A 23,555-nucleotide genomic window follows, 5' to 3' on the forward strand; every position below is an offset into this window, starting at 1 on the left:
GGCCAGATGAAGCCCAATCGCCTTCTAAATCTGGCCCACGTACGATCCGGGAATCAGCGTGTTTTTACATGAGTAGAATGTGTCCTTTTATTTAAAATGCATCTCTGGGTTATTTGTGGGGCATAGGAATTCATTCATTTATTTATTTTTTCAAAATATAGTCCAGCCTACCACATTGTCTGAGGGACGGTGGACCAGCCCACGGCTGAGAAAGGTTGCTGACTCCTAGGCTTGATGCATCAATAGTCTGATTCAATAAAAGGAAACTCTTTGTCAATGTCAGAATCTTTCACAGCTGTATAACAAGGTTGTTCATAATAAAAGCTTTTCAAATAGAAAGCGCATTTTACCAAATTATCACCACATTATATGCAAAAAGAGGTAACCTAGTCCTTGGATGAGGAAGATCTGGAGAAGCTTGAACAAGTACAAAAATTACCATACAGGGAAAAGAATTAAGCCAACAATAAACTCCTGAGCTTTTAGGAATCACGGAATGCTATTTCCAAGAAGCATCACATTCAAAGTAAACAGCTTTAGTACAGGAAAAATCTTGGTTTCTGTAGCATTTCCACACAAGAATGAAACATGTAAGGCTGTTAATACCAAATTCACGAAAAGAAAGAATGTCTGGTGAGGTACACGGGATCTTTTTAAAAAGCAGATTGCATGAATTTTACTCCTCTTTACTCTGTACAGTTTCAACAGTATGCCCATGATGGTTAATTTCATGAAGACAATGTATTAAGCAAAGCAGTAAAGTATGAGCAAGTTCCCCAGTCATACATATAATGAAAACATGTCCAGACACATGCCAGGATTTCAAAACATTCATGCACCAATGATGTATATCATGTTTCTCACAAACATAATACAGTACATAATTCAAGGAGGCAATGCAGTCTTCTCCAGACTACCTGCTTATTAAGCATTCATTCTGACTAGCAGGGAGGTCCGACAAGTTTTATCCCACACTTTCCATTGCATTTCCTCATCACGTTTCTTATCACAAGGATATGATTTTTTCTGGATGTCAATTTATTGCACAAGACCTCCCAATCAAATACAGTGGTACCCTGGTCTACGAACAGCCTAGTTAATGAACTACTTGGAATACGAACACTTCTAACCCGGAAATGAGGGCTGGGGAGAGGCAGTGACATTCCTGTTCAGCACAGCCTTCCCTCGCTCAGCACCAGGAAGCGGAGAAAGGGGCTGTTGATGCTGCAGGGGGCCACTGATGCTTCCGGGTTAGAAGACGGAGGGAGGGAAAGAGAGAGGCACAAGAGATGCCAGCTGCCATGCGCCAAAGCGCACTTTGGAGACCCCTGTTGGGACTTGGGAGAGGGATGTGCAGCGGCGAGGGTGTTTCTCCAGGCAAGGCGGGGGGGGGGATCACTTGCTCTTAGGATCCTGTGGTGGATAGAGATGGGAGGGTGCAGGGAGGGGAGTCCATGGCGGTGAGCCCAATCCAGGTTGAGTTTCCTTTCGCTTTGCGCATGCCTCCCTCCCCAAGGAGTGGAGATTATCGGTGCGCCTTCGGCCTCCTTCTCCCCTGAGGTGCGCTGCCTTTGGGGACCTCCTCACGAGTCGGCCCGGCAGCTCCACCGAAAGCACTGTTGCCAACTTGGACCAGCAGAGGCTCCCCAGGGTTTTGGGTAAGGAAGAGGCTCCCTCTTCCACCCCCACCAGCCCTTCCTGAGGTGCCGTCCTCAAGAACAAGATGCCAGTCCTCAAGGATCTGGGCTAAAGGTGGAAGCAGAGATGGGGGGCATTGATGCTGAGACGCTGGTGGCAGAGGGGCCCAGAGCCAGGGAGCAGCAGCGACATTCCTGCTCAGCATGGCCTTTCCTCGCTCAGCACCAAGAAGCCACTGCCATCGCTGCAGCATCCACCAGCCCCTTCTCCGCTTCCTGGTCTGGAATGGTCCAGCAATGGTCTGGAAGCTTCCTGAATTTGGTCTGGAAGCTTCCTGAATTTTAGCAAAAGGAAACTAATTTATACTGAAGTGATGAAACTGTAGCCTTATCACAAGATGCTTCAAACACAACCACCTGAATTCCAAAGTTGTCCTTTTAGCCCCATGCTGGGGGGGGGGGATGAAGAGTTGATAACAGCTGCAAACCTTTACATGAAAAACTGCTGTGTGCACACCTGTGTTTCTTACAGCAAACGCACACACTCACACATCAAGAAACTGCAGTCTAATTAGGGTTCCCAGACACTCTTAGTTAAAGATGCACATATGTGCCGTACATTTTATGCATTTGCTGTTGGAAACACTAGCGCAACACTACTGCAACTCCTATCTGCAGCACAAATGTTGCCATATGATGCGAAAAGGCTCCACTTGGCATGAACACAAGAGCTTCCATTTTGAGGACTGCAGGAGAAACATGAGTTAAAATGACCTCCAGCTCAATCCTTTTTTTAAACATTAGCTGAACCAGGCTTTAAATCATCCCCTAGGGTTTTTGGAATGCTGTGGTTTTTACCTTCTGCTCCTCTTAAGTTGCTCTGATTGCTTTGTTGCGTTTACTGCTAGCCACGCTGCAAATCTCTAAGTACAGCAGGAGTACACATTTCCACCAAATAAAAATACAGTGGCACCTTGGGCTACATACGCTTCAGGTTACATATGCTTCAGGTTACAGACTCCGCTAACCCAGAAATAGTACCTCAGGTTAAGAACTTTGCTTCAGGTTGAGAACAGAAATCGTGCTCTGGTGGTGCAGCAGCAGCAGGAGGCCCCATTAGCTAAAATGGTGTTTCTGGTTAAGAACAGTTTCAGGTTAAGAACAGACCTCCAGAACGAATTAAGTTCTTAACCAGAGGTACCACTGTATACGCCGACGAGCTTCTCTTTGGCCGACAGTACCTTATTCTTTTCTCCCTTCCTACAGAAATACACGCAGGTACTACAACTGGCCCTCCCCATACCCACTTTAGAGGGTACCTCAGACTTTACTCTCAAGGACTATCCCGTCCCGCCCCTATCATTCAGTCTCCCCCTCCCACACACGCCAACATGCACTTAAACACGACGCCGACACAACCTTAGCGACAGTTACTTTCCACTAGGAAGGCGCCCAGCCCAAGATAGTCTCTGAATCTCTTAAGCGCGAGCCCTCCCTGGAAAAAAATGCAGGAGCCGCCGCAGGTGAAAAACCGGCCCGCCGGCCACCCTCCCTCACCTGCGTGCGCGGCGCTCCCGGCCCCGGGTCAGGCGGTCCGACAGCCGGCCGAACAGAGCAGCCAAGGCAGGTCTCCCCCGGGGCAAATAATCTAGCAGCCGCCGCCATAGCACGGGAGCCTCAGCCACCACAGCCGCCGCCATGGAAACCCGACTGCTTCCGCTTCCGGGTGAGCGCTCCGCAGACCCTCTACCACTTCCGCTTCCTGTCATAGAGCTGGGAGGCCGCTTCCTCTCTGCGAAAGTCCACCGCCGTTGCCAAGGGGACGGGGGGGGCCGCAACTTTCCCCCGGCACCTGAGGGCAGATAGGGTGGGATTTTAGGGAAAATACAGACTAGGAAGGTCTCAAGACCACCCCCCTGGGCACTCTTCCGCTTTGTAGTGCCGCCGTGGTCTTGTTCGCAGAGCCACAGAATAAAGCGGAATAATAATAATAATAATAATAATAATAATAATAATAATAATTATTATTATTATTATAGGTGTGTTTATCCAAAGGCTGCAGTTCTGTACTGGCTAACGTGAGAGCAAGGGCTCATAAGTCCCACTGAACTTAGTAGACCTCGCCTCCCAAAAAGTGTGCTGTAAGCGTATACGCTTGCAAATTTTCCCTACTCCCCGAGTACACGGGATTGTAACCGGCTAAATCCCTGTAACTTAAAATCCTCGTGCGAGCGCTGTCCTCGCCAGGCGCCTGAATTGGAAACCCTTGTTCAGCGACCACTGTCTTCCCTGACCGCAAAGCTCACGAGATATATCATGCCTTCCGCCACCCTGCAAGCAGCTGCTACGGTCTTCTGTGCATCCCCACATCACATGTGAATTTATCCGCAGAAAACAAATGGACAGGAGTCTTTTGCAACATGTAACAAACTAAAAAAAAGTTCACCAAACTCATGCTCATCAGACATGGAAGTTTGCTCAGCTGGCTTCATCAGTTTCAAAAGTGTTTTTTTCTGCTGTTTTGTTTCTAAAAAAAAAAGTAAAAGAATTTCCAGCTGACTGTTGAAATGTTTATTAGTTTGTATTATGCTTTGACGGAGTATTTATATAATACTGCACAGTTTGCTTTCTTTGGGGTGGTATTTATTTTTGCAGTTATCTGAAGTACTGTATATGAGCCAGGGTGGGCTTTAAAATCTCCTCAGGAGGCCTTTCTTTCAGTCCTGCCACCTACATAGGTAGATTTGGTGATGACAAAAAGGCCTTCCTGGTGGCTTCTCACAGACTGTGGAACTCCCTTCAGCAGGACGCTGGGCTGGTCCCCTTTCTGCTTTCCTTTCATCAACAGGCAGACCTGTTCCAACAGGCCTTTGGCCATTAACTGGCTGTTGCGACAGGGTCTTCTAAGGGTGGGTGGTGGTGTTTTATGTGTGCACATGTTTTACTGCTGTTTTTAATAGCGATAGTTCTTTATTTTTATATTTGTGTATTTTTAGTTGTATGTTTTCATTTATGCTGTGACCTACCTCTGGTCCTGCACAGGGAAAAAGGCAGGTTATCATAAAAAAAAAAATACTGGTTCTGCTTTGTGTATTTTCCTTGTATTTTTGGTTCTTTCTGCAGATGTAAAAACTAACATACTTGTTCTAACATGTTCTGACTACTATTCATGTGCATTAGAAAAAAGAAACCAAAGTCAAGCAGTTTTCTGATCACATGTATGACCCGATCCTGTACATTTGGTCATTCCCACTGAATTCCGTTGAGCTAACTCCCAAGTAACTGTGCATAGCATCACCACCTTAAAAGAACAGTTTGTGTGTTGTGTCTTTTAAAGTATGTGCATGCTTCCAAATGTTAGACAGAATTAATAGAACTGAAAGTAATGGAGGGAGGATTACTCAATAGCAAATAATTAGGTTCAGGTCAGGACAGGTTGGCATTAAATGTTAGGAGTGAAATCAGGTTAGGATTATTGTATCACAGTCCAGAAAACCTACCTGTTTCTAAAGGAGATGGAGCGTGTTAGACACAGGCAGAATCTCTGGGTACAGTTGCCATTGTTTTGGACTATGCTGTAGCTGCTGTTTTCACAGTAATTTGAGCTAATCTGCTGCTGCCACAGTTCTGTTAAGGGGTAGAAGCAAACTAAGCCATTTTCCCCCTGTTGATTTGGCAAGTCCAGTGAAGTGATAATAGCATAGAGAAGATGCATTTTGAAGGAAACGGTAACAAGGGCCCTTCTGCAGGTTTCTGATACTTTTTCTTGCTAGTTATTCAAATGTGTAATACCCTCACTAGAACTTATATTGTTTGCCTTCCCTTGATGAAAATGCTATATGAACCACCCTGACATCTACAGATGAAGGGCAGTACACACATTTAATAAATAATAATAAAATATGTCAGACGTAAGAAACCTTTACTTCCTATCAGCCTTGACTATTGGCTACGCCAGCTGGGGTTGATGAAAAACATAGTTCAGCAACATCTGGAAGGCCAAAGGTTTGCCACCCCTGCTATAGAGACTAAATTGTAAATCAAGCGACTTGCTTTTTCATAATTAGTTTGCTTACCAGACAAAATCCCTGCTGTGATCAGATAGAGCCCTCAGCATGTAAATGTAACTCAATAGGTTCTTGCCAGAAGAGCAATATCCTAAGATAAGCAGTGCATACTAGCAGTGCTAGATGCTAAGATGAACAATGGTGCACTACAAGAAACAATGTAAGGAAGACAGGAAGTTGTGGTCAAGATACAACATTTTTCCCAGCACAATGTATTCAGTGCAAGAGAAGCCAGGGGGGAAATGGGGGTGTAAGTCTCAATGGAACTTCACCTGTTAGTGCTACCAAATAAGGAAACAAGGCTAAAACTAATTAATATTCTTGCATAACCAAAAGTCACTCTAACCCTATGCATGCTTCCTAAAATGTTAAGTTCCATTGTGTTAAGAGTGAGCTCAGGATCACCATATAGAATTACATGTGTGAGATGGAAAAATGATTGCTTAACTCCATATAAGGACACACTGAAATATTTTTGTACTTCATGGCAGCTTGAATTTCTATTTATCTTGAAAAAGGTTCAGTAGTTATTTACAGAACCCCAGCTGCCTTCCCAGCATAAAGCAACAGAAAACCTTTTATTTTCAGAAAGGGAGGGGGTTTCATCCACAGTGCCTGGCAACTATATTTGCAATGTACTTATCTCCAAATAACTTCTCAAATAAATTAGGAGAGCAGGGAATTTTCTTAGTGCACAAGTCAAGGCGCTGAAACCAGATCTTGCTCCACTCGCCACACTCAGCTTCTGAACTCATTGCTATGGTGTCTGTGCCTCCTGTTTGATCCAAGAAAGACAGGAAATCCTGCCTTAGGGCTGTAATAGCCAGAATGTCTGTGATTCACCCCTAAGGCAAAACCATCAAAAATAATTGTCTGAAAGACGTGCCATTCCCAGATGCTCTTGGCTTCTCAAAAGATCTGAGATCTCTGTCTAGTGTATGCCCATGGGCATTTGACCAAAACCAATGGCATTCATTTTAAAAGATCACAGCACAGTTGAACTTCTTGTATTTTTTCCCATTGTGGCTTTCACATCTGGCAGCTGCTGGGCAATAAAATACATTGAGGGGAGCTCTTTCCACAGTGGCCTTGTGGCTGTTGCAGGCTGAACCACTAAGGACTGTGCAAGAAAGTTCACTCTATTTCTCCGGAGTATTGTTGTAGTCCTCCCCAATTTCTGAGCAGTGCAAGATTCCAGGGGGTCCAGGCACTTACCCAGAGTTCAGTTTCCTTGGAATGAGGGGCAGAGGAGACTGTGGTGCCTTTAGGATATATGATTTATTTACATATACAATGGTACCTTAGTAGTCAAACGGCTTAGCTCCTGAACAAATCAGCTCTGAAACGCCGCAAACCCGGAAGTGAGTGTTCTGGTTTGCAGATGTTTTTTGGAAGCCGAACATTCGATGCGGCTTCCCCAACTTCCAATTCAGTGCAGGAAGCTCCTTCTTGGTGGTGGCGCCCTCCCTGTGGAATGCCCTCCCACCAGATGTCAAAGAGAACAACAACTACCAGACTTTTAGAAGACATCTGAAGGCAGCCCTGTTTAGGGAAGCTTTTAATGTTTAATGTAGTGCAGTATTTTAATATTTTTTTGGAAGCCGCCCAGAGTGGCTGGGGAAGCCCAGCCAGATGGGCGGGGTATAAATAATAAATTATTATTATTATATTATTATGGAAGCCGCACCTTGGTTTTTGAACCATTTCGGGAGTCGAACAGACTCCCGGAATGGGTTAAGTTTGACAACCAAGGTACCACTGTATATACAACCTGAGCCTATGATAGAGGGGCTCACAGCATTAACACCCAAAGAGGTCTTAGAGGCACTGCTTCTCCCATAGCCACAGCCTTGGAATTCCGCAGAAATCAACATGACTCTCACTTTCTGCCTGCTTCTAGCCCAGCTCTGACACACAACTCTGGCTGTTTTCCTCCTCACCACAAGCCAGGTGACCCATTTGCTCTCTAGCACAGAGCAGTTTCCTTTGTCAGATTTAAGGACCGCTTGGGTGATACTTGGGCCTTGCCGGGCTAATTCAACTATTATTATCATTATCATTATTATAATTTGTTCACTGCACTTCATCCGTAGATCTCAGGACAATTCACAGCATAAAAATACAATATAAAAACACAAAATACATAAGAAAAACAATATGATCCTCCATTAGATTTTAACCCTTGCTAGAGGCAGTTAGTAAGAGAGACTCAGGCATCATACAACCTAATGGGCTCCCAAAACTCAAAACAGTATTTTAAAAGCTAGGACCTTTCCTTCGTACACTGCAATCTGAAGTCAGTAGGATTTACTTGTTTAGGATTTCCCTATCAGACTTGTGATCCTCTAATGGTTTATTAAACCAATACAATTATTCTGGGTTAACTTTCTTTAAAAGAAGGAATCTCAACCCCATATAGGACTATAAAGAGGCAAGATCATGTATTTAGCTTAATAAGTAACTTGACCAAAAGATTTCTTTAGATAAAAGATAAATAACCAGCTTAACTCTCTCTCAGATGTGGCAAGAGGTTAACTAAAGGGAAAGCAAAGGTTAATAACCTGTTTTCCCCGGGCAACATACATGTGCTTCAGGTCTATTCTGTCATAGGGCCAGTCAATTATGAAACCAGGCGAGACTCCCTCTTGGCATAGCCCAGATCAAAGTTGGGGATTTGAGATCTGGGGTGTTCTGTTGCTGTACCTTTCATGTTGTGACATATTTTGCATGCTGCTGGTGTGTAAGATTAAGTGCTTTGTTGTAAGGGAGGTCAAAGCAATTGATTAAAGTAGGTCATTTTAGTCTTAAAACTGTTGATTTGATTGATATTGGGGAAAATTCAATGTCACTGCAAGGTCTGATAAGTAACAGACCAGCAACCATGTCAGCATACTTACAAACCTATTACTTGTCCTCTGAAGATGTAACAAGTCCTTTGCATTCAACCAATTTGTATTAGATGGGGGGGTTGTGGGTCTTTTTGAAAGATTTGATCAGCCTTGAATATGAAGAATATGCTCTTTCACACCCTTCCTGAGAGATTGTCAGGAGATAAAAAGGTTTCCAACACCGATACAAAGCAAGCAGCCAACCATGTGAGATTGAATGATAGCGCTTGTAACCCAATATTCAAAGACAATGAGCTCCATGTAGACACAGCAAAGGTGATCAGCACTGGCAATTGGCAGGGCAATGCTATACTCCAGTTATATAACCATCTAGACCAGGGGTCAGCAAATTTTTTCAGCACTGACCCTCTGACCTTGTGGGCGGCCGGACTATATTTTGAAAGGGGAAAAAAAACCAATTCCTATGCCCCACAAATAAACCAGAGATGCATTTTAAATAAAAGCACACATTCCACTCATGTAAAAACACGCTGTTTCCTGGACCGTCCACGGGCCAGATTTAGAAGGCGATTGGGCCAGATCTGGCCCCCGGGCCTTAGTTTGCCTACCCATGATCTAGACCACCTATTTGTTCAAAATAAAGGATTAGGACACAATCCTGCACCATTGAGTGCAATTGATTTGAATGGGGAGATTTCGGCCACATTGTGCATGCCATTCCGATTTCACTGTGGTATTTAAGGTACCACTTTCTCTGAAAATACTGAAATGAAGATTATCTCTAACCCTGCATTCTTTTCATATTTCTCCAAAGAATTGCTGCAAATCACATCTGCAAATGTGGCCGTTGCATTTTCTTTGCTCTTCATTTTCATCAAAGCTATCGCCCCATATTTGTCCTTTGGGTATTCCTTTGGTTCCATCTGCAGAATCTACCCATGCCCCCACCCCCGCTTCATCTGCATGACAGCAAGAACCTGAGAACAATCTGAGTCCTTTGCAGAGCTAAATGGAGTATCAGCCCCTGTGGAATTTTATTTTTGTGCTTTTAACAGTAAATTGTCTGAAGTCTCCTTCTGCAGGACATGAGTCTTGCCCAACAGAGACTGACTCAATTCTGGTTCCCCAGGGGCTGACTGTGTAAATTTTCTAATAAACATACTGGTTTCCAAATTTCCGCAAGTCTGGCTGAGTTTTTGGAAGAGGAACTTATTCCTGCCACAAGGCTAGCAGCTTTGTTTGCCTCTTGCCTGCCACTTTGGATCCTCAAGTGCGGGGAGATATCCAACTCTTCTTAACATGGCTACAGAAGAGATCTCAGCAAACTGTGGCATGGCTGATTGCTAAAATGTGCTCCAGACTAGAGTCTTGTCTTGCTTTGTTTCCCCCCCACTTACTTCTCTTTGGATGTAGGCAGTAGTGGGACAAGAAACCTCATTCAGGCAGCTTCACTACTCAATGTCTGACCAAATTCACTAGGCCATCAGATCTATCCAGGACAAACATCATAGCAGTAGTCCATGTGCTTAACCTGTGATTTTTGAGCAATGGCTCTTCAGCTGCCTGATCCAACATAACATCGAATTAGCAAGCTATACCTGCAAACCCAACTCAGGCCCTCCCTCCATCGTGCCGATGATATCCAGTTCAAAAGCATGTATTTTCTGATACTGAAGACACCTCCTCTTTCCATAGTTACACAAACCAATCCTCCTAGCTCTGCCAGTTAAATCTTCTTCAGCCCTGAGTTGTTCCAAGGTCTGGAATATTATACAATAACAGTGTGTCTGATGAAATAAGGTTTAGCTTCCAAACATTGTTGCCTTAATAAATGTATTAGTGTTTAAGTTGCCACAGGACTCTTGGATTGCTAGAATCCAATTCACATATGATATGAAACCAGTGTTTTATTGTAATTATGGTTTGGTATTGGCTTACTACTTATGGTTTGGTTGAGGGAAACAAACCACAAGCTCAGGGTCACATGTAACATTAAGTCAGAGGGGAGGAGTTAAGGAACAGGAGAGGAGTAAAGTAGCAGAAACAGGAACAGGGAAGGAGCAAAGTATCTGAGATTCTGCCCATCCCCATGCAGCCATTGTTTTAACTATGGCTTAATGTGATGTGAGAACCAGGCCATTGTGTCTACCCAAGGACCATTGAGAACTGCAGTGTTATAGACAGTTCTGTTGGCACTTTCAAAATACATCCATTTCCAGGGTTCCTGGTGGGATGCCACATAACATCTACATTGAAAACCAGCTTGGATCTTTTTTTAAATCTGCAGATGCAACCTAAAATGAAAAGTAAACAGCAGAACACTAATATATATACACCCAAATCTCCTAATTCTCTGAGTGTTTGGGTCCTGATTCTTACTCCTGTAATCCTCTTATGTACCATATACACCTCATTTCCACCTTGCTGGCCAATAAGTGCTGAAAACATGTACCTCATTGGAAAGCACAGCAGTGGTCTGCCTCGCCCAAACTCTTACACCACCAGGAAGCCAGAATGAATGGTTCCACAATAGGAACCAGTAAATTCACATTAATGCTGAAAATGGGGATTCATAAGCAGATAATCTACCACCACTCTTCCATGTTACTGTTCTGTTTTCTTCCTGCCCTTTCCCATTCCCCAACTTTCCTAGGTAATATGAAATGGCTGTCCAAAGGTTCATGGAGGTTAGGATGAGGAATGGGGGGAATTCCAGAGCAACTGCTTAGTCATGAGTGTCTCTTGTTTTCACAAGTTCTCTTTTAAAGCAGTTGCTCTGGAACTGAGTTTGAGTTGGCAGGGAGGCTAGATCCTCCTAAATGCGTTGAGTTTGTAGGGGGGCAGGTCTCCCAAAATTCTTAGGTTTAGTAAATTTCAGGAAAAAGTCAGTGCTTGGAGGTCAAGCTTTAATTTTGAAGATTTAATTGTGGAGATGCATAATTTTTGCTGTTATTGGTTTCACTATGGAAAGGCAACATAGAAATAAACAAAGATGAGGGTGATACTAGATTTGGCTGCCAACATGCATTCAGCTGCCAACATGCCCCATACACTAAAATCAATGGAACTTGCCCATAATTGAGTTTGGGACTGAAGTATGAATTAATTGCACTGAGCTAGGAAGGGAGGGTTCCTGAAGGAACTGGAGAAAATTATGGTGAGTGGATGTTGGCCTAATATACAGATCTGGCCATGGCAATTGCCTGTGTCAGTCACCCAAAAAAGGATGCAAAAATAGACTGAGCTCCCAAAGAAGCAAACTGAGTGTGAGGCATGAAATAATCAAAAGTCTGAGAGTGTGAGGTTTTATACCTTTGTCCCACAGCAAGATATTTGGGGCACATCACTCAGGGCCAAACGTGTACATCTCTTCCTAGAAGTTCATCTTCTTAAGACATCACTGACCCACATATCCTTGACAGTAGTCTCTAGTTCATAAACCTTTGTGGCCATGGGGATGGGGGTGGTAGAGTGGGAATGAATCTATAATGTACAGATCAGACATTTGATTGCTTAGTCTTATCATGGCAGCCCATTCAGTCTGGATATAATAAGGGCTAACCACTTTCCTTCTGATACGGGCTAACCCTTTACATCGGGGGTAGCCAATGGTGGAGCTTTCGAGACATCAATGAACTATTAACTCTCATCCTCCACAGACACTTATCTTGTTGGCTGGAGCTGATGGGAGTTGTAGTCCAACAACTTCTGGAGGACACCATGTTGACAACTCCAGCCTGACATAAATGGGAGCTGTAGAGGCAAAGACTACTAGATGGAGCAGTTCTTAACTCGCACAAAAGTTTCCTGTCAGGCACATGCAGTGTGAACTGCAAGGGGCAAGGGCCAAAACAGATAGCACATGGGTGTTTGGATTTCCTGATCTCCCCGCCCCAGAGCGAGGTTGTGATTCAGGTAGGGGAAATGTCATGGTAGAAAGGGTTAAATGCCTTCTCTCTTATTGATGCAGGAACGTCTATTGACACAGGAGCTACTCACTTACCCACGGCTGTCTGGGCCTGCCTTAACATTGCTAGAAGTTTGAAGATCTGACCGAGGTTCTCTTCTGGCACATGCCCTTTGGCACTTGGGAGCAAGTCCCACTAAAACCGTGGTGCTGATTTCTACATAGGAATATGTGGGATTCCACTGTACACAGGCCTGCCTGGATGCAAAGGCACTTGGGAATGGTCTGCAGGCTACATATAGCATTTTGGAGAAAGACTGATGCACAAATATGACAAAGAAATACTCCTACAAGAGAGGCCCGAAACTCAGCACCCCAAATTCCTTTTAATGCCAGAACTTCATGTATGCCACACATGGGGCTCAGTCTCCTCAGGGCTGGGTTGTCACAGTCTGTTGCCAGGATTAATTGGCAGAAATGAATCATTTTCACTTGTCGTTCAGCCAATACCTGGCTTGGCTCTCACATGTTCCTGCATTCTGCTTCAGCTCCACAAAGGGCTCTGGGCAGCATCTTATTGTTTGCATTTCAGAGCAGCTGCAGCAGCAGCAGCAGCAGCCTCACTTCCCAGAACTGGTTGCTGGTGTTTATTCCTGGCTTGCTATGGCAGCTGCTCTGGGGCAAAGGAAACTCTCCCTTCCGCTCCTACATTCTGTCTGTGCCAAAGTCAAGCATACAGATATTGCCTATTCCCAATGTCAAATCTCATATCCTAGGCAAGAGGACACCAGCTGACACACACTCTCTCTCTCTCTCTTGCAGGTTAATGCTGAGCATTCCTTTCCTGGTGGTATTTGAATATTGATGATGGGGGGAGGTAAAAAGGAACAATGAGAATTTCATTGCATGTGTCTTCCAACTCCTTTGCATACAACAAAACAGTGATGGCCACTAGGAGACTTTCCCTGCATTAAACAAAACGACGCAGATTTGTATTTTTAGTACTATATCTACAACTAGTAGCCATGGCTCACAACTAACAACCACAATAAGGAGAGGGAGGCTGGATTGTGTTTGCTCTGTGGAGATACATGCACACATTATAAATGAAATCAAGGAAGCAACCCAAAGAGGCAATATTGTAGTAATGGGTGACTTCAACTACGCTCCACATAAACTGGTTACATAAGTGTTCCAGTCATGACAAATAGGTACAATTTCTAGATATCCTAAATGATTGTGCCCTAGAACAAAACAGTTGGTTATGGAACCGACCAGAAGAGTGGCAACCCTGGATTTAATCCTGAGTGGCACCCAGGACCTGATGCAATATGTAAGTGTTGTCAAACCAGTAGGGAGCAGTGACCATAGTGCTATTAAATTAAATATACATGTAAATACCAAAAAAATCACATCTGATTTCAAAATAGGAAGCTTCCCCCACAGTGACGAGATTGGTAAAAAGGAAGTTGAAAGGGAAGGTCAAGAGGGTCGGATCTCTCCAAAATGCTTGGGAAATGTTTAAAAACAAAATCTTAGGCATTGACCTCAGATCAGAAAAGGTACCATAAGGGTCAAGAGGGTGCCAGCATGGTTAACAAGCAAAATCAAAGAAGCTATTAGAGGCAAAAAATCGAAGTCTTGTCCAAATGAAGAGATGAAAAGGAACACAAACTTTGGCCAAAAAAAAAAAAAAAAAAAAAAGCAAACAAAGGATGTTAAAAAAAGGGGGGGAAGAGTTTGAGCAGCACATTGCAAGCTGTCTCCCTGGTTTGGGGGTTGCCCCTGGTTCTGGTGCAGATCATATAAATGTATCCTTGCCTCCCTCGTTCTCTCAGATTCAGGCAGATGGCTAGAGGAGCTGGAAGGGCCCTTGCACAAATGTGTGTGTGTGTGTGCTTGCATGCATGCATGCGTGTGCAATGGTAGAGGCCTGGCTGGAAAGCTTAAAGCCCTCCATCACTACATGGGAAACATTGAAGAAAAGGAAATACGAATTGCCCCTGCCCCATAGCTTGACCAATCGTGGCTAGGAGCTAGGTGGAGTCAGATCTAAAATAAAGTGTAGACTTGCCCACACTGGCCAGCTTCCATTTTGACTTGAAATGTTCGTTTTGGACTTCTCAGAAGTACGTAAAGACAAGAATCAGCTGGGGGCGGGGGAGCACCAGCCCATAATGGCGTCCACCTGAGAGGTGTCAGAACTGCGCTATGGCACGCTCCGTCTGAAAAAAAGCATTGCTTTCAATGATCACTCATTGAACACTGCAGAGCTCCAGTAGCACTGAAAACGCACACCCACAAAGAGGTGAAGGCATTACAACATTGATTTATTTTTTAATTGTTTTTTCACAAAATTACACAAGAGTGGGGGGGGGGAGGTGAACTGTGACATTTAACACTAGTGATGGTGACTGTAATATTTGTGTAGCAGTATTCCAAACAGCGCTTGCACAAACGTGTTAGGAAATCACATCCCCCTCTGCAGTTTGACTGTTGCAAAAATGTAAAGAAATGCTACCTTGAGGGAAGACATCTGGATCTCATGCCGCAAATACGTAAGAACTGTGAATTTACTGTGCTATTAAAACTGATCTTCTGAGAAGACCCTAAGAGCTGCCCCAGGCCTCCAGCAGTAAATACCTGAATTGCAAAGGGCAGCTTTACATCTCTATAACCCCAGTGGGCATGCCCTGGGGAACCCCAGGCAACTGGGGAGAACCCAGTACATATATCCTAGCATTCTGGGCCACACACCTACCCTTCTTGCTTTATGCGTTCACTGTGGGATCACAGGTATCCCTGCAACAAACACAATTATTGCACCAAGTGGCTCTTGCACAACCACTGTACCAAAAAGTCTCCAGCCCATGCACTCCTTTGCTGTCCCAGCTCACACATCACATTTCTCATGTCATCATGGGAAAATTCCAGCAGCTGACCTAAGCACCCATTCCAGCAGCTGGCCTAAAGGAGTCCATCATTCTAGGAGGGAGGCTACCTCAATCTCTTGTTCCTCTTGCAAAACCAACTCCTTCCTTTAAGAACTGTAGCTGCAGCACGTATAGTCATTGGTTAATCCAGTAACCTGACCTGTTTCCCTGAGTCCTCAGGCACGGAATCAAGACAAGAAAGGGGGAGAGGTTCTTGCCCTTCTTGTTCCCAAACGTTTCGGCACGGGTTCGCCTCTTTTCCCTGAAGCTCTTCTGGGAAGGGCAAGTGAGGATAGGGTGGAATGCAGCCCTCGGAAAGTTTGAAAAGACAACAAACAGCTTAGAACTCTGTGGACAATTAAACCCCAAATCTTTCCATGGTCCAAAGAGACTCTGCCAAACACTACAAAATGCTAAGTGGGTGGCAGTGGGGAGATGGGATGGAGGGAGGGAGGAACACCTTCTCCAGAGCAGCAACTGCTTTAAAACATTTACACTTAGATGGTTCTGTCATCATCCAGCTCAGTTTGAGAAAATGCCTTCCGAGTGACAGCGGCACAAGGAACTATCTACTCAAAAAGGATTCCCCTGGATGCTTTGTGTATGCTTTAGCTCTCCTAAGAGATGTTTATGTTTATCCCTGAGGTTGCTTTGCAGATACGTGGGTGAGTTAGCTGGAGGGGGAAAGTTATTTTAATTGCAGCATTGAAGAAAGGAGTTGTGCAACAGAAAACCAGCAGTCGACCAGGGATATGATACCGGGTGCTTGTTATATTAACAGGATCCTATTGCTGTTTCAGCCTCCTTGAAATCTATCTCCTGCTCCCATTTTTACCCACAGAGGGGCAGTGAGGGTGGAGAGAAATGGCTAGCAAAAAGCAAATTTTCCCAACTGCTGTGTGAGCTCCAAAGCAGCTTCAATGTGCTTCCGGAGGGGTGTTTATCATGGAGTTGCTGGTAAGATAAAGGTAAAGGGACCCCTGGCCATTAGGTCCAGTCGTGGCCGAATCTGGGGTTGCGGCGCTCATCTCGCTTTATTGGCCAAGGGAGCCGGCGTACAGCTTCCGGGTCATGTGGCCAGCATGACTAAGCCGCTTCTGGCAAACCAGAAAAGCGCACGGAAACGCTGTTTACCTTCCTGCTGCAGTGGTACCTATTTATCTACTTGCACTTTGACGTGCTTTTGAACTGCTAGGTTGGCAGGAGCAGGGACCGAGCAACGGGAGCTCACCCCGTCGCGGGGATTCGAACCGCCGACCTTCTGATCGGCAAGTCCTAGGCTCTGTGGTTTAACCCACAGTGCCACCCGCATACTTTTTCATATAAGTTGTTGTTTGTTTGTTGCACTGTCTACACAATGTTATTGGCATCAAAATGCTAGCCCTTATTCCCCCCCCCCCCATATTTAATCTGGATTTATCATTTCTCCGGAAAATCCAGTGAGTTTGAAAAAAAACAGCAACCTCTTGCTAGAGACCAATTTGTGGTATATGAGTGACCTGTTTACAATATTAAGCACCCATGTACATAATATGGTGCATGCTACTGGACTAACTATGTTGAGTTATGTAAATAGGGAGATTTCTCAAGGTCCACTGAGATAGAAGAGATGCTTTGCAGCACCTGGGCAGGATTTCAATGCAGAAGCACCACCTCCAGGGCCAGGATGAAACCAATCAGCTACAGAGGGAAAGTACTTTCCATGTCCCAACCCTAGACCTCCAGGAGCAAATGGGTTTGCAGCACACAAATGTCCAAAAGGAAACTCGGCTGGAAGACTGCGTCAATGCCAGAAAGCTCCCAGGTTTGATCTCTGTGCTCTAAGTAGTGTCATTGCGGTGACCTGACAAGCCCTTGCCTTTTGTGTAACAGAGGCCGGCGAACGTCACTGCTACATCCCAGCCAGAGCGGAAAGAGCGCCCTCTAGTGTCCGTCGGGGCCCCCCGCGGATTCTCCCTTTTTTACCTGGGTTTAGCGGAATACGAAAGGGGAACTAGCGGGGGGAGGGGAGTTTCAATACTTGGGAAATCTGACTTCTGGGTTCAATATTCAAATGACGGCTGTCTTCTAAGAAATTCAAAACACTGACTGGAAGGTCTGCAAAACCAGCTGTGGTTTGATTTAAGTTAGAAGTGAATAATCGTCAGGATCTTTACCCTGAACTGGAGGGGGGAGGGAAATACCAGCTGCTGAGAGGCAATTGGGGTGGGGGGGGAAGCTACTGCCATTATGCTGATCTTTTGGAGTCCCCAGAAGCAGTTAGTGGGGGGGTGGGGGGGCTGGGCTAGATAAGATACCTCTGTCTGATCCTGGAGGCTTCATCGTTTGTTCGTAAGAATGCATTTAGTCTTAAGCAAATTCCAGGAAAATCGCCTGCTTCACCCATCTCCCTTCGCAGCCTATAAAGAAAGCTGAGGCTTCGCTCCTAACCCAATTTACCCGGGAGTAAGCCCTACTGAATTCAACAGAGCTTACTTCTGAGTAGAAGGGTTAGGGTTGCGCTGCAAATTACTAGCCCCGCTGGGACTTCCCTTCCTAATGCACGACAAACACAAACCTATAGGATTCCCTATAGCGCCCGTCCCATTCGCTATGGGAAGGACTTTCTTATCGCGGGGGACAGATGGTGGTGGGGAGGTTTTACCACTCTGACAGACGTGTGCTGTGCGCCCTCCACCCACCCAGGGCACCAATGCCCCGCGTGGAAGCCTCTTTCTTTTCACGCGTGCCCGCGGAACCCGACTATCTTCCCGGAGCAACTCCACGTGGCTGCCCCCGGCCGCGAGCCTCCTCGAGCCTTTCTGGCCGGGGGAGACGTGACTCGACCCCCTCCTCCTAGTTCTTTCAACCAAGCGGTGGGCTCCAGCCGCGGCCAGGACCGAGGCGGCGGCGGGGGGGGGGAGGGTGGTGAGCGAGGCCTCACTGCCCGGAATGGGCTGGCCGCTGGCTGCCTGCCTAGGGCGCGCTCGCGAGGAAGCTGAGTTCCTGGAACCCGGAGGCGGGGCTGGCGGATGCTCTATAAAAACCTCCAGCAGGGGCTCTGGCGGCTTTGCAATTAGGACGAGCCAAGCGCGCAAAAGCCAAAGGGGCTCCCGCTTCCCTTGCAAAAGCCTCGCCAACAAGCCGTGCGCTGCCGGCGCCCCGCTTCCCGCTGCCTCGTTTCTCGTCGCTCCCCAGGTAAACCAGCGCCGACCCGCAGCTGACCCCCTCCCCCCCAATCTCCCCCCCCCTCTCTCTGGCGTAGTTGGCCGGCCAAGTGCTCGGCTTTTGGAAGCGCGTAGACGGGATGGGGCGCTCGCTCGACCGTGCGCTCCGGAGAGGTGCCTGCATGGAAAGGCAAAAGCGAGCCGGGGAAGCCAAGGGCAAGGCGCGGGGGTGAGCTTTCCGACGTGCAGCGGACGGAGAGCAGAGGTCGTTCGCCCCTAGGGGTCTCCCAAGCCGGGGTGCCACTTAGCTTCAGAGCCTGGCTCAAGGACACAGCCACCAACTCGGGGGAACGCCTCGGAAGGTTTCCGGGCGGCTGGCAACCTCGCTTTGCCTGGGGAGGAGGATGGCGTGGGCCGGGCCCTGCGGGCCGGAGCTGCCGGGGAGAAGCTGCCCTTTGTCTTTTAACACCTGCTCTTTTGCTTCGCCAGGTCCGTGTTCTAGCAAGCCGCTGCACCCGGCAGCAGCCCCGATCGCTCGGAAAGCTGGCTCCCTGCGCCATGGTCACCCACAGCAAGTTCCCCAGCGCCGGGATGAGCCACCCGCTGGACACCAGCCTGCGCCTCAAGACTTTCAGCTCCAAGAGCGAATACCAGCTGGTGGTGAACGCTGTGCGCAAGCTGCAGGAGAGCGGCTTCTACTGGAGCGCGGTGACAGGTGGGCAGGCCAACCTGCTGCTAAGTGCCGAGCCCACGGGAACCTTCCTCATCCGAGACAGCTCGGACCAGCGGCACTTCTTCACCCTCAGCGTCAAGACTGAGTCGGGCACCAAAAACCTGCGGATCCAATGCGAGGGGGGCACCTTCTCCCTCCAGAGCGACCCTCACAGCAGCCAGCCCGTGCCTCGCTTTGACTGCGTCCTGAAGCTGGTCCATCACTACATGCCCCTCCCCGAGCAACAGCCAGGGCAGGCACCGCACCCCAAACGTGCCTACTACATCTACTCAGGTGGGGAGAAGATCCCGCTGGTGCTGAGCCGCCCTCTCTCGTCCAATGTGTCCACCCTGCAGCATTTGTGCCGCAAGACGGTCAACGGGCACTTGGATTCGTACGAGAAGATGACCCAGCTCCCAGGTCCCATCAAAGAATTCCTGGACCAATATGACGCTCCCTTCTAAGTGGCTTCTTCAGTGGGGGTGGCCCACCACACAAGCACAAGGACAGGACTTGGAAAAGGATGGCTAACAAGATTACAGGGCGAGACAAGAGACTTTTTCCCCATTCTGGCTTGTGGAATAAGAGGGACTGGGGCATGGAGCAGGCAAGGAGCCTCTGCCCAGCACAGAGACGGTCTTGCTGTTGTTTGTTCTGGATGGTTTGCCCGTGGTTGGGGTACTCTGTGCAAGAGACCGATGATGGTGCTTATCTATGGAACAGGCTGCTGCTCCTTCACACAATTGTCCTTCCCAGCTACAGCCCAGTAAATACTGTGTTTATCTGGCTTGTGCTGGGCATATCAGAATGGTTTGCAAACCTCCCTAACCCATGGACAGTTTTCAAAGAGCATTTGCTCTGCACTGGCCCAGACCACCTCTAGTAACCTTTGACCAAAACCATTCTGCAGAGACAATGAAACTAATGCACTGGAATCCAGCTAGTGCCTGAAGACCGACTTTTCCTCAGTTTTAAGGGGAAACCTTTTTATATTGTTATTCATCTTTACCTCTCTCAACCTCCTGGAGGGGCAGAATATCTTTTCATCCAAAGCCTCTTCCTCAGAGGAACTGCCGCACATCCATACAGGGGACTAAGCCTTAAAACAAACTGCACATCCTCTGATCCCATGGACCTGGGTTGTTACTGCACACTGCATGGGGGAATGCCATATACTCTCTGTGCAAGCAATGGAGGACATCATTTTACAAAATTGGCACCACTGCTTTTAGAAAACCTAAATGGATAATGAATGATCTAGCCATTTCCCCTAAAGCGTTATTCAACTTTGGCTCCTGCGCCCAGACTGATAATCTCTTGCCTTTATTCTTGGGTTTTCAGCTCATCAAAAAATGGTCTTGTATCTACAGAGAGGCTGTGGATTTGCTTGGGCCCTAAATCGCACTGAATAACCGAAAAACATACAGGAATGTAGCAACAACAGAATTACCTGGAACTCTTATTATTTTTTTGTAAAAAAGGAAAAACCAAAAAAACTGTAACCAAAATTTTGTGTGTTCATCTTATTTTTCCATATCAGGGTTTTAGAAGGGCAGATGAGGTTTTGTTTTTACAGAAAGAAATGTTTACAGACCTGCCTTAAAAAATATATCATTCTGTCTTTTATAAAGATTCCACCCTTCAGCCTTGCAGGCTGTTAGACATGCTTGAATACTCAACCAAAAAAATCAAACTTGGAAGAAAACTTTGCACATCTATTTATATTTATAGTCAATGGATTTTAAAAATGACGTTCATTAATTTATAATAAAAGGCACTATTTTTTAAATGAAATGCTTGACTATCTTCTCTTTTCTCCCACTCCACCCTACTCCCAAACATTCAAAAGATACATGCATCCTGGACATGGCTTCTGCCATCCTCGTAATAGCATTAGAAAAGTTGAGGAGATGCCATAATCTCTGCTATAGTCCTGCACTGCTAGAAAGGGCAGGCAGCTACATTGCAGCATCCTTGTGTAAAAAAAGGGAACTCTTCATGCTGGTGTTGGCCAGGCAGGGTCCCAGTTATTGTCAGGAAAGGTATCATCTCTTTGCAACCATTAATTACTGAATACTGGGGCAGTCATGTTGCAGGAAGCATGCAAAATGCACTTTGGGAATGACTGTCCACAATTTTCTGCTTAGGAAGGGAGGTTCTCTGGTAGATGTGGTTAATTCTAAAGCACAGTACTGGGAGTACAAGGGGCAGAACTACTTATGATGGCAGCACAGTTTTGTCTTCAAGCACACGCAATTATGAAACAGCAGTAAAGCAGTGTTGCTGTGTGACTGAAGTCAAGGTTCTGCTGCTGTTGCATGTAGTGCTATTTTTTGTGCTCCTGGTGCAACACTTTGAAGCAAGGGCAGAAGATCTACCAGCTACTAGACGACAGGGTGGCACGTGAGGGATTTTAGCTCAGAGACAGAGAACACAGGTTCAATCCCTGGTGGCTCCAGTGTTAGAACGTCCCAGGTTCAATCCCTGGTGGTGGTATAAAAGATCATCTGCTTAGAGCCTTTCAGGCGAAATGGACCAGTGATCTGATGTGATTGGATCAAGGCAGCTTGCTGTTTGGAGCAAGTTAGAAGCAGAGATCAGGCAGTCTGAAAGCACAGAGCCCAGTCACTGCCAGCTATTTCCCTATTCCTGCAGCCATTCCCCCATCCCTACCCTGGCCCAGGTGGAATGGGACTAGAAAGAAGTTCATAGGAGGACATATGAGAAGGTGCTGCAGTGTGAAAGGCGTGGCCAGGATACAGCACCCCAACTTGCCTGTCTACTGTGTCATTTAAGGTAAAGCGCCAAAAGCAAACACACCCATGCTTCCCAGAAGCAAGCACACAAAAAGATACATTCCTTTGGGTGTATAAACTTTCAGCGGAGCTTCATGCAATGGCTGAGGGAAATCTAGCTCTAGTTCCTGGTGTCTTATGGCTGGACCATTGGGAGGTGTGATAAGATAGCTTGTTTAGCTTGGGGAGCTTTTCAAGGGCAGTGGAAAGTTCTGCAGAAGGACGTGCAGGCTGCCTGTCAGCTCCCTCGCTGTGTTTGCAAAAGGCTGCTGCTTTATCATTCTGGTATTTGTTAAAGAAATGGGAGTGGAAGAGGTGTCCTCTGATGGGTCCAGCAGAAGTCCTGGCCTTTTCCCACTTGTGCATTCAGGTGTGTATGATGTGCTATGTTTATGCGTGCAGCCACCTTAATACAAGCATAACCTCTGTGGATTACACAATGGGATTAATCCTGAGGGAGAAGCCCAATCTCCCATTTCATCAACAAATGACAAAGAAGCAGCCTTCTGTAAACACAGTGTAGAGGTAAAACCTATAGAAACTACTTTACACGAAACTGAATCAGGCATGGTTGACGGGTGTTTCTTGCCCACACCCCACCAAGTTGTAATCTTCCCCACCTTCTCTGCATTGCTCTCTGTAACTCTGCATATTAGACAGGTGCCACTTTCAAAGTTCATTTTCTCTGGTTTCGCCAGCCTGTCCTTTCATCACAACTTACTTTCTTCCTTTAAAAGCTCATGATGATACATTTAAATGCACACACAAACCATTTATTTTCCGCTGGTGCCCCTTTATTTATTTTTCCTAAATGGCCACTAGTGTGCACAGAGCACAATGAACTCCTGGAACTTATTCCCTAATCTATTTGTGCATTCCAGCCACAGGAACAGTAGCTCAAAATTTGGCTAATGCAGAAAGCAATCCATTCCTATCCTACCCATAATAGTGAGTGCCCCTGCTTATTATGGCATTTACCCGACCCCCTTTACTACTACCACCATCACCACTCAGGTAAACATGTGGCGGTTTGATTTCATTTTGATTTGATTATTTAATTTCTATACCACTTAATGTCTCTAAGCAGTATTCAAAAGAGTAGCAACAACAGACAAACACTCAGCTCACCCACAAAGGCCTCACATCAAGAAGAGTTCCTGCAAACAGCAGACTTCACTCTAGACTTGCTTTTTATGGGCAGGCCCAAGGTGGATGGTACTTCCTCAGGCTGCCCAAGGCTGTGTCCCATTCAGCTGCACTCTCCACACCCAGTTCCAGGTACAGCAGGTTTGCTGGGTTTCCCAAGCAGTCCAGAAGTTGGGAAAAGGACCCCCCTCCACTCACAGCTCTTTCTTAGCCCTCTCCTCTCTTTCTCCTCCAGCTGCTTGTTGATTCTATCCATCCTTAAAGGATTCTCTCTCACCTGTTCACTGTTACTTTATTATGCAAACACCCACAAATCAGGCTGATTGATTCCCTTGAAATTGAGGTTGCCAGGAAAGCGGAGGA

General features: G+C 46.3%; 2 protein-coding genes across 3 annotated transcripts in view; one reads left to right on the plus strand and one right to left on the minus strand.

Moving 5' to 3' along the window:
* Positions 1-3,366, minus strand: part of PGS1 (phosphatidylglycerophosphate synthase 1) — a 39,054-nt gene extending 35,688 nt beyond the window's left edge. Inside the window, exon 1 of one of the 2 annotated variants that reach the window (XM_081849718.1) lies at positions 3,195-3,366. In XM_081849718.1, the coding sequence (XP_081705844.1) occupies positions 3,195-3,337 (143 nt within the window). In that variant the 5' untranslated portion in view covers positions 3,338-3,366. The remainder of the gene's footprint in view (positions 1-3,194) is intronic. The other variant, XM_081849717.1, reaches the window with a different exon arrangement.
* Positions 3,367-18,351: 14,985 nt separating this feature from the next.
* On the plus strand, positions 18,352-21,045 carry SOCS3 (suppressor of cytokine signaling 3). Its single transcript, XM_081851154.1, has 2 exons — positions 18,352-18,570; positions 19,029-21,045. Exon 2 carries the CDS (start codon positions 19,098-19,100, stop codon positions 19,713-19,715), a length of 618 nt encoding a protein of 205 aa, XP_081707280.1. The 5' UTR covers positions 18,352-18,570; positions 19,029-19,097; the 3' UTR covers positions 19,716-21,045.
* The last annotated feature ends 2,510 nt before the right edge of the window (positions 21,046-23,555 follow it).

This window comes from Podarcis erhardii (assembly GCF_964252035.2).
Source record: "Podarcis erhardii genome assembly, chromosome: 2".
In the NCBI taxonomy this organism is placed as follows: domain Eukaryota; kingdom Metazoa; phylum Chordata; class Lepidosauria; order Squamata; family Lacertidae; genus Podarcis; species Podarcis erhardii.

Coding starts and splice junctions, on each gene's coding strand:
- SOCS3 (XM_081851154.1), top strand. CDS start 19,098: ATGGTCACCCACAGCAAGTTCCCCAGCGCCGGGATGAGCCACCCGCTG.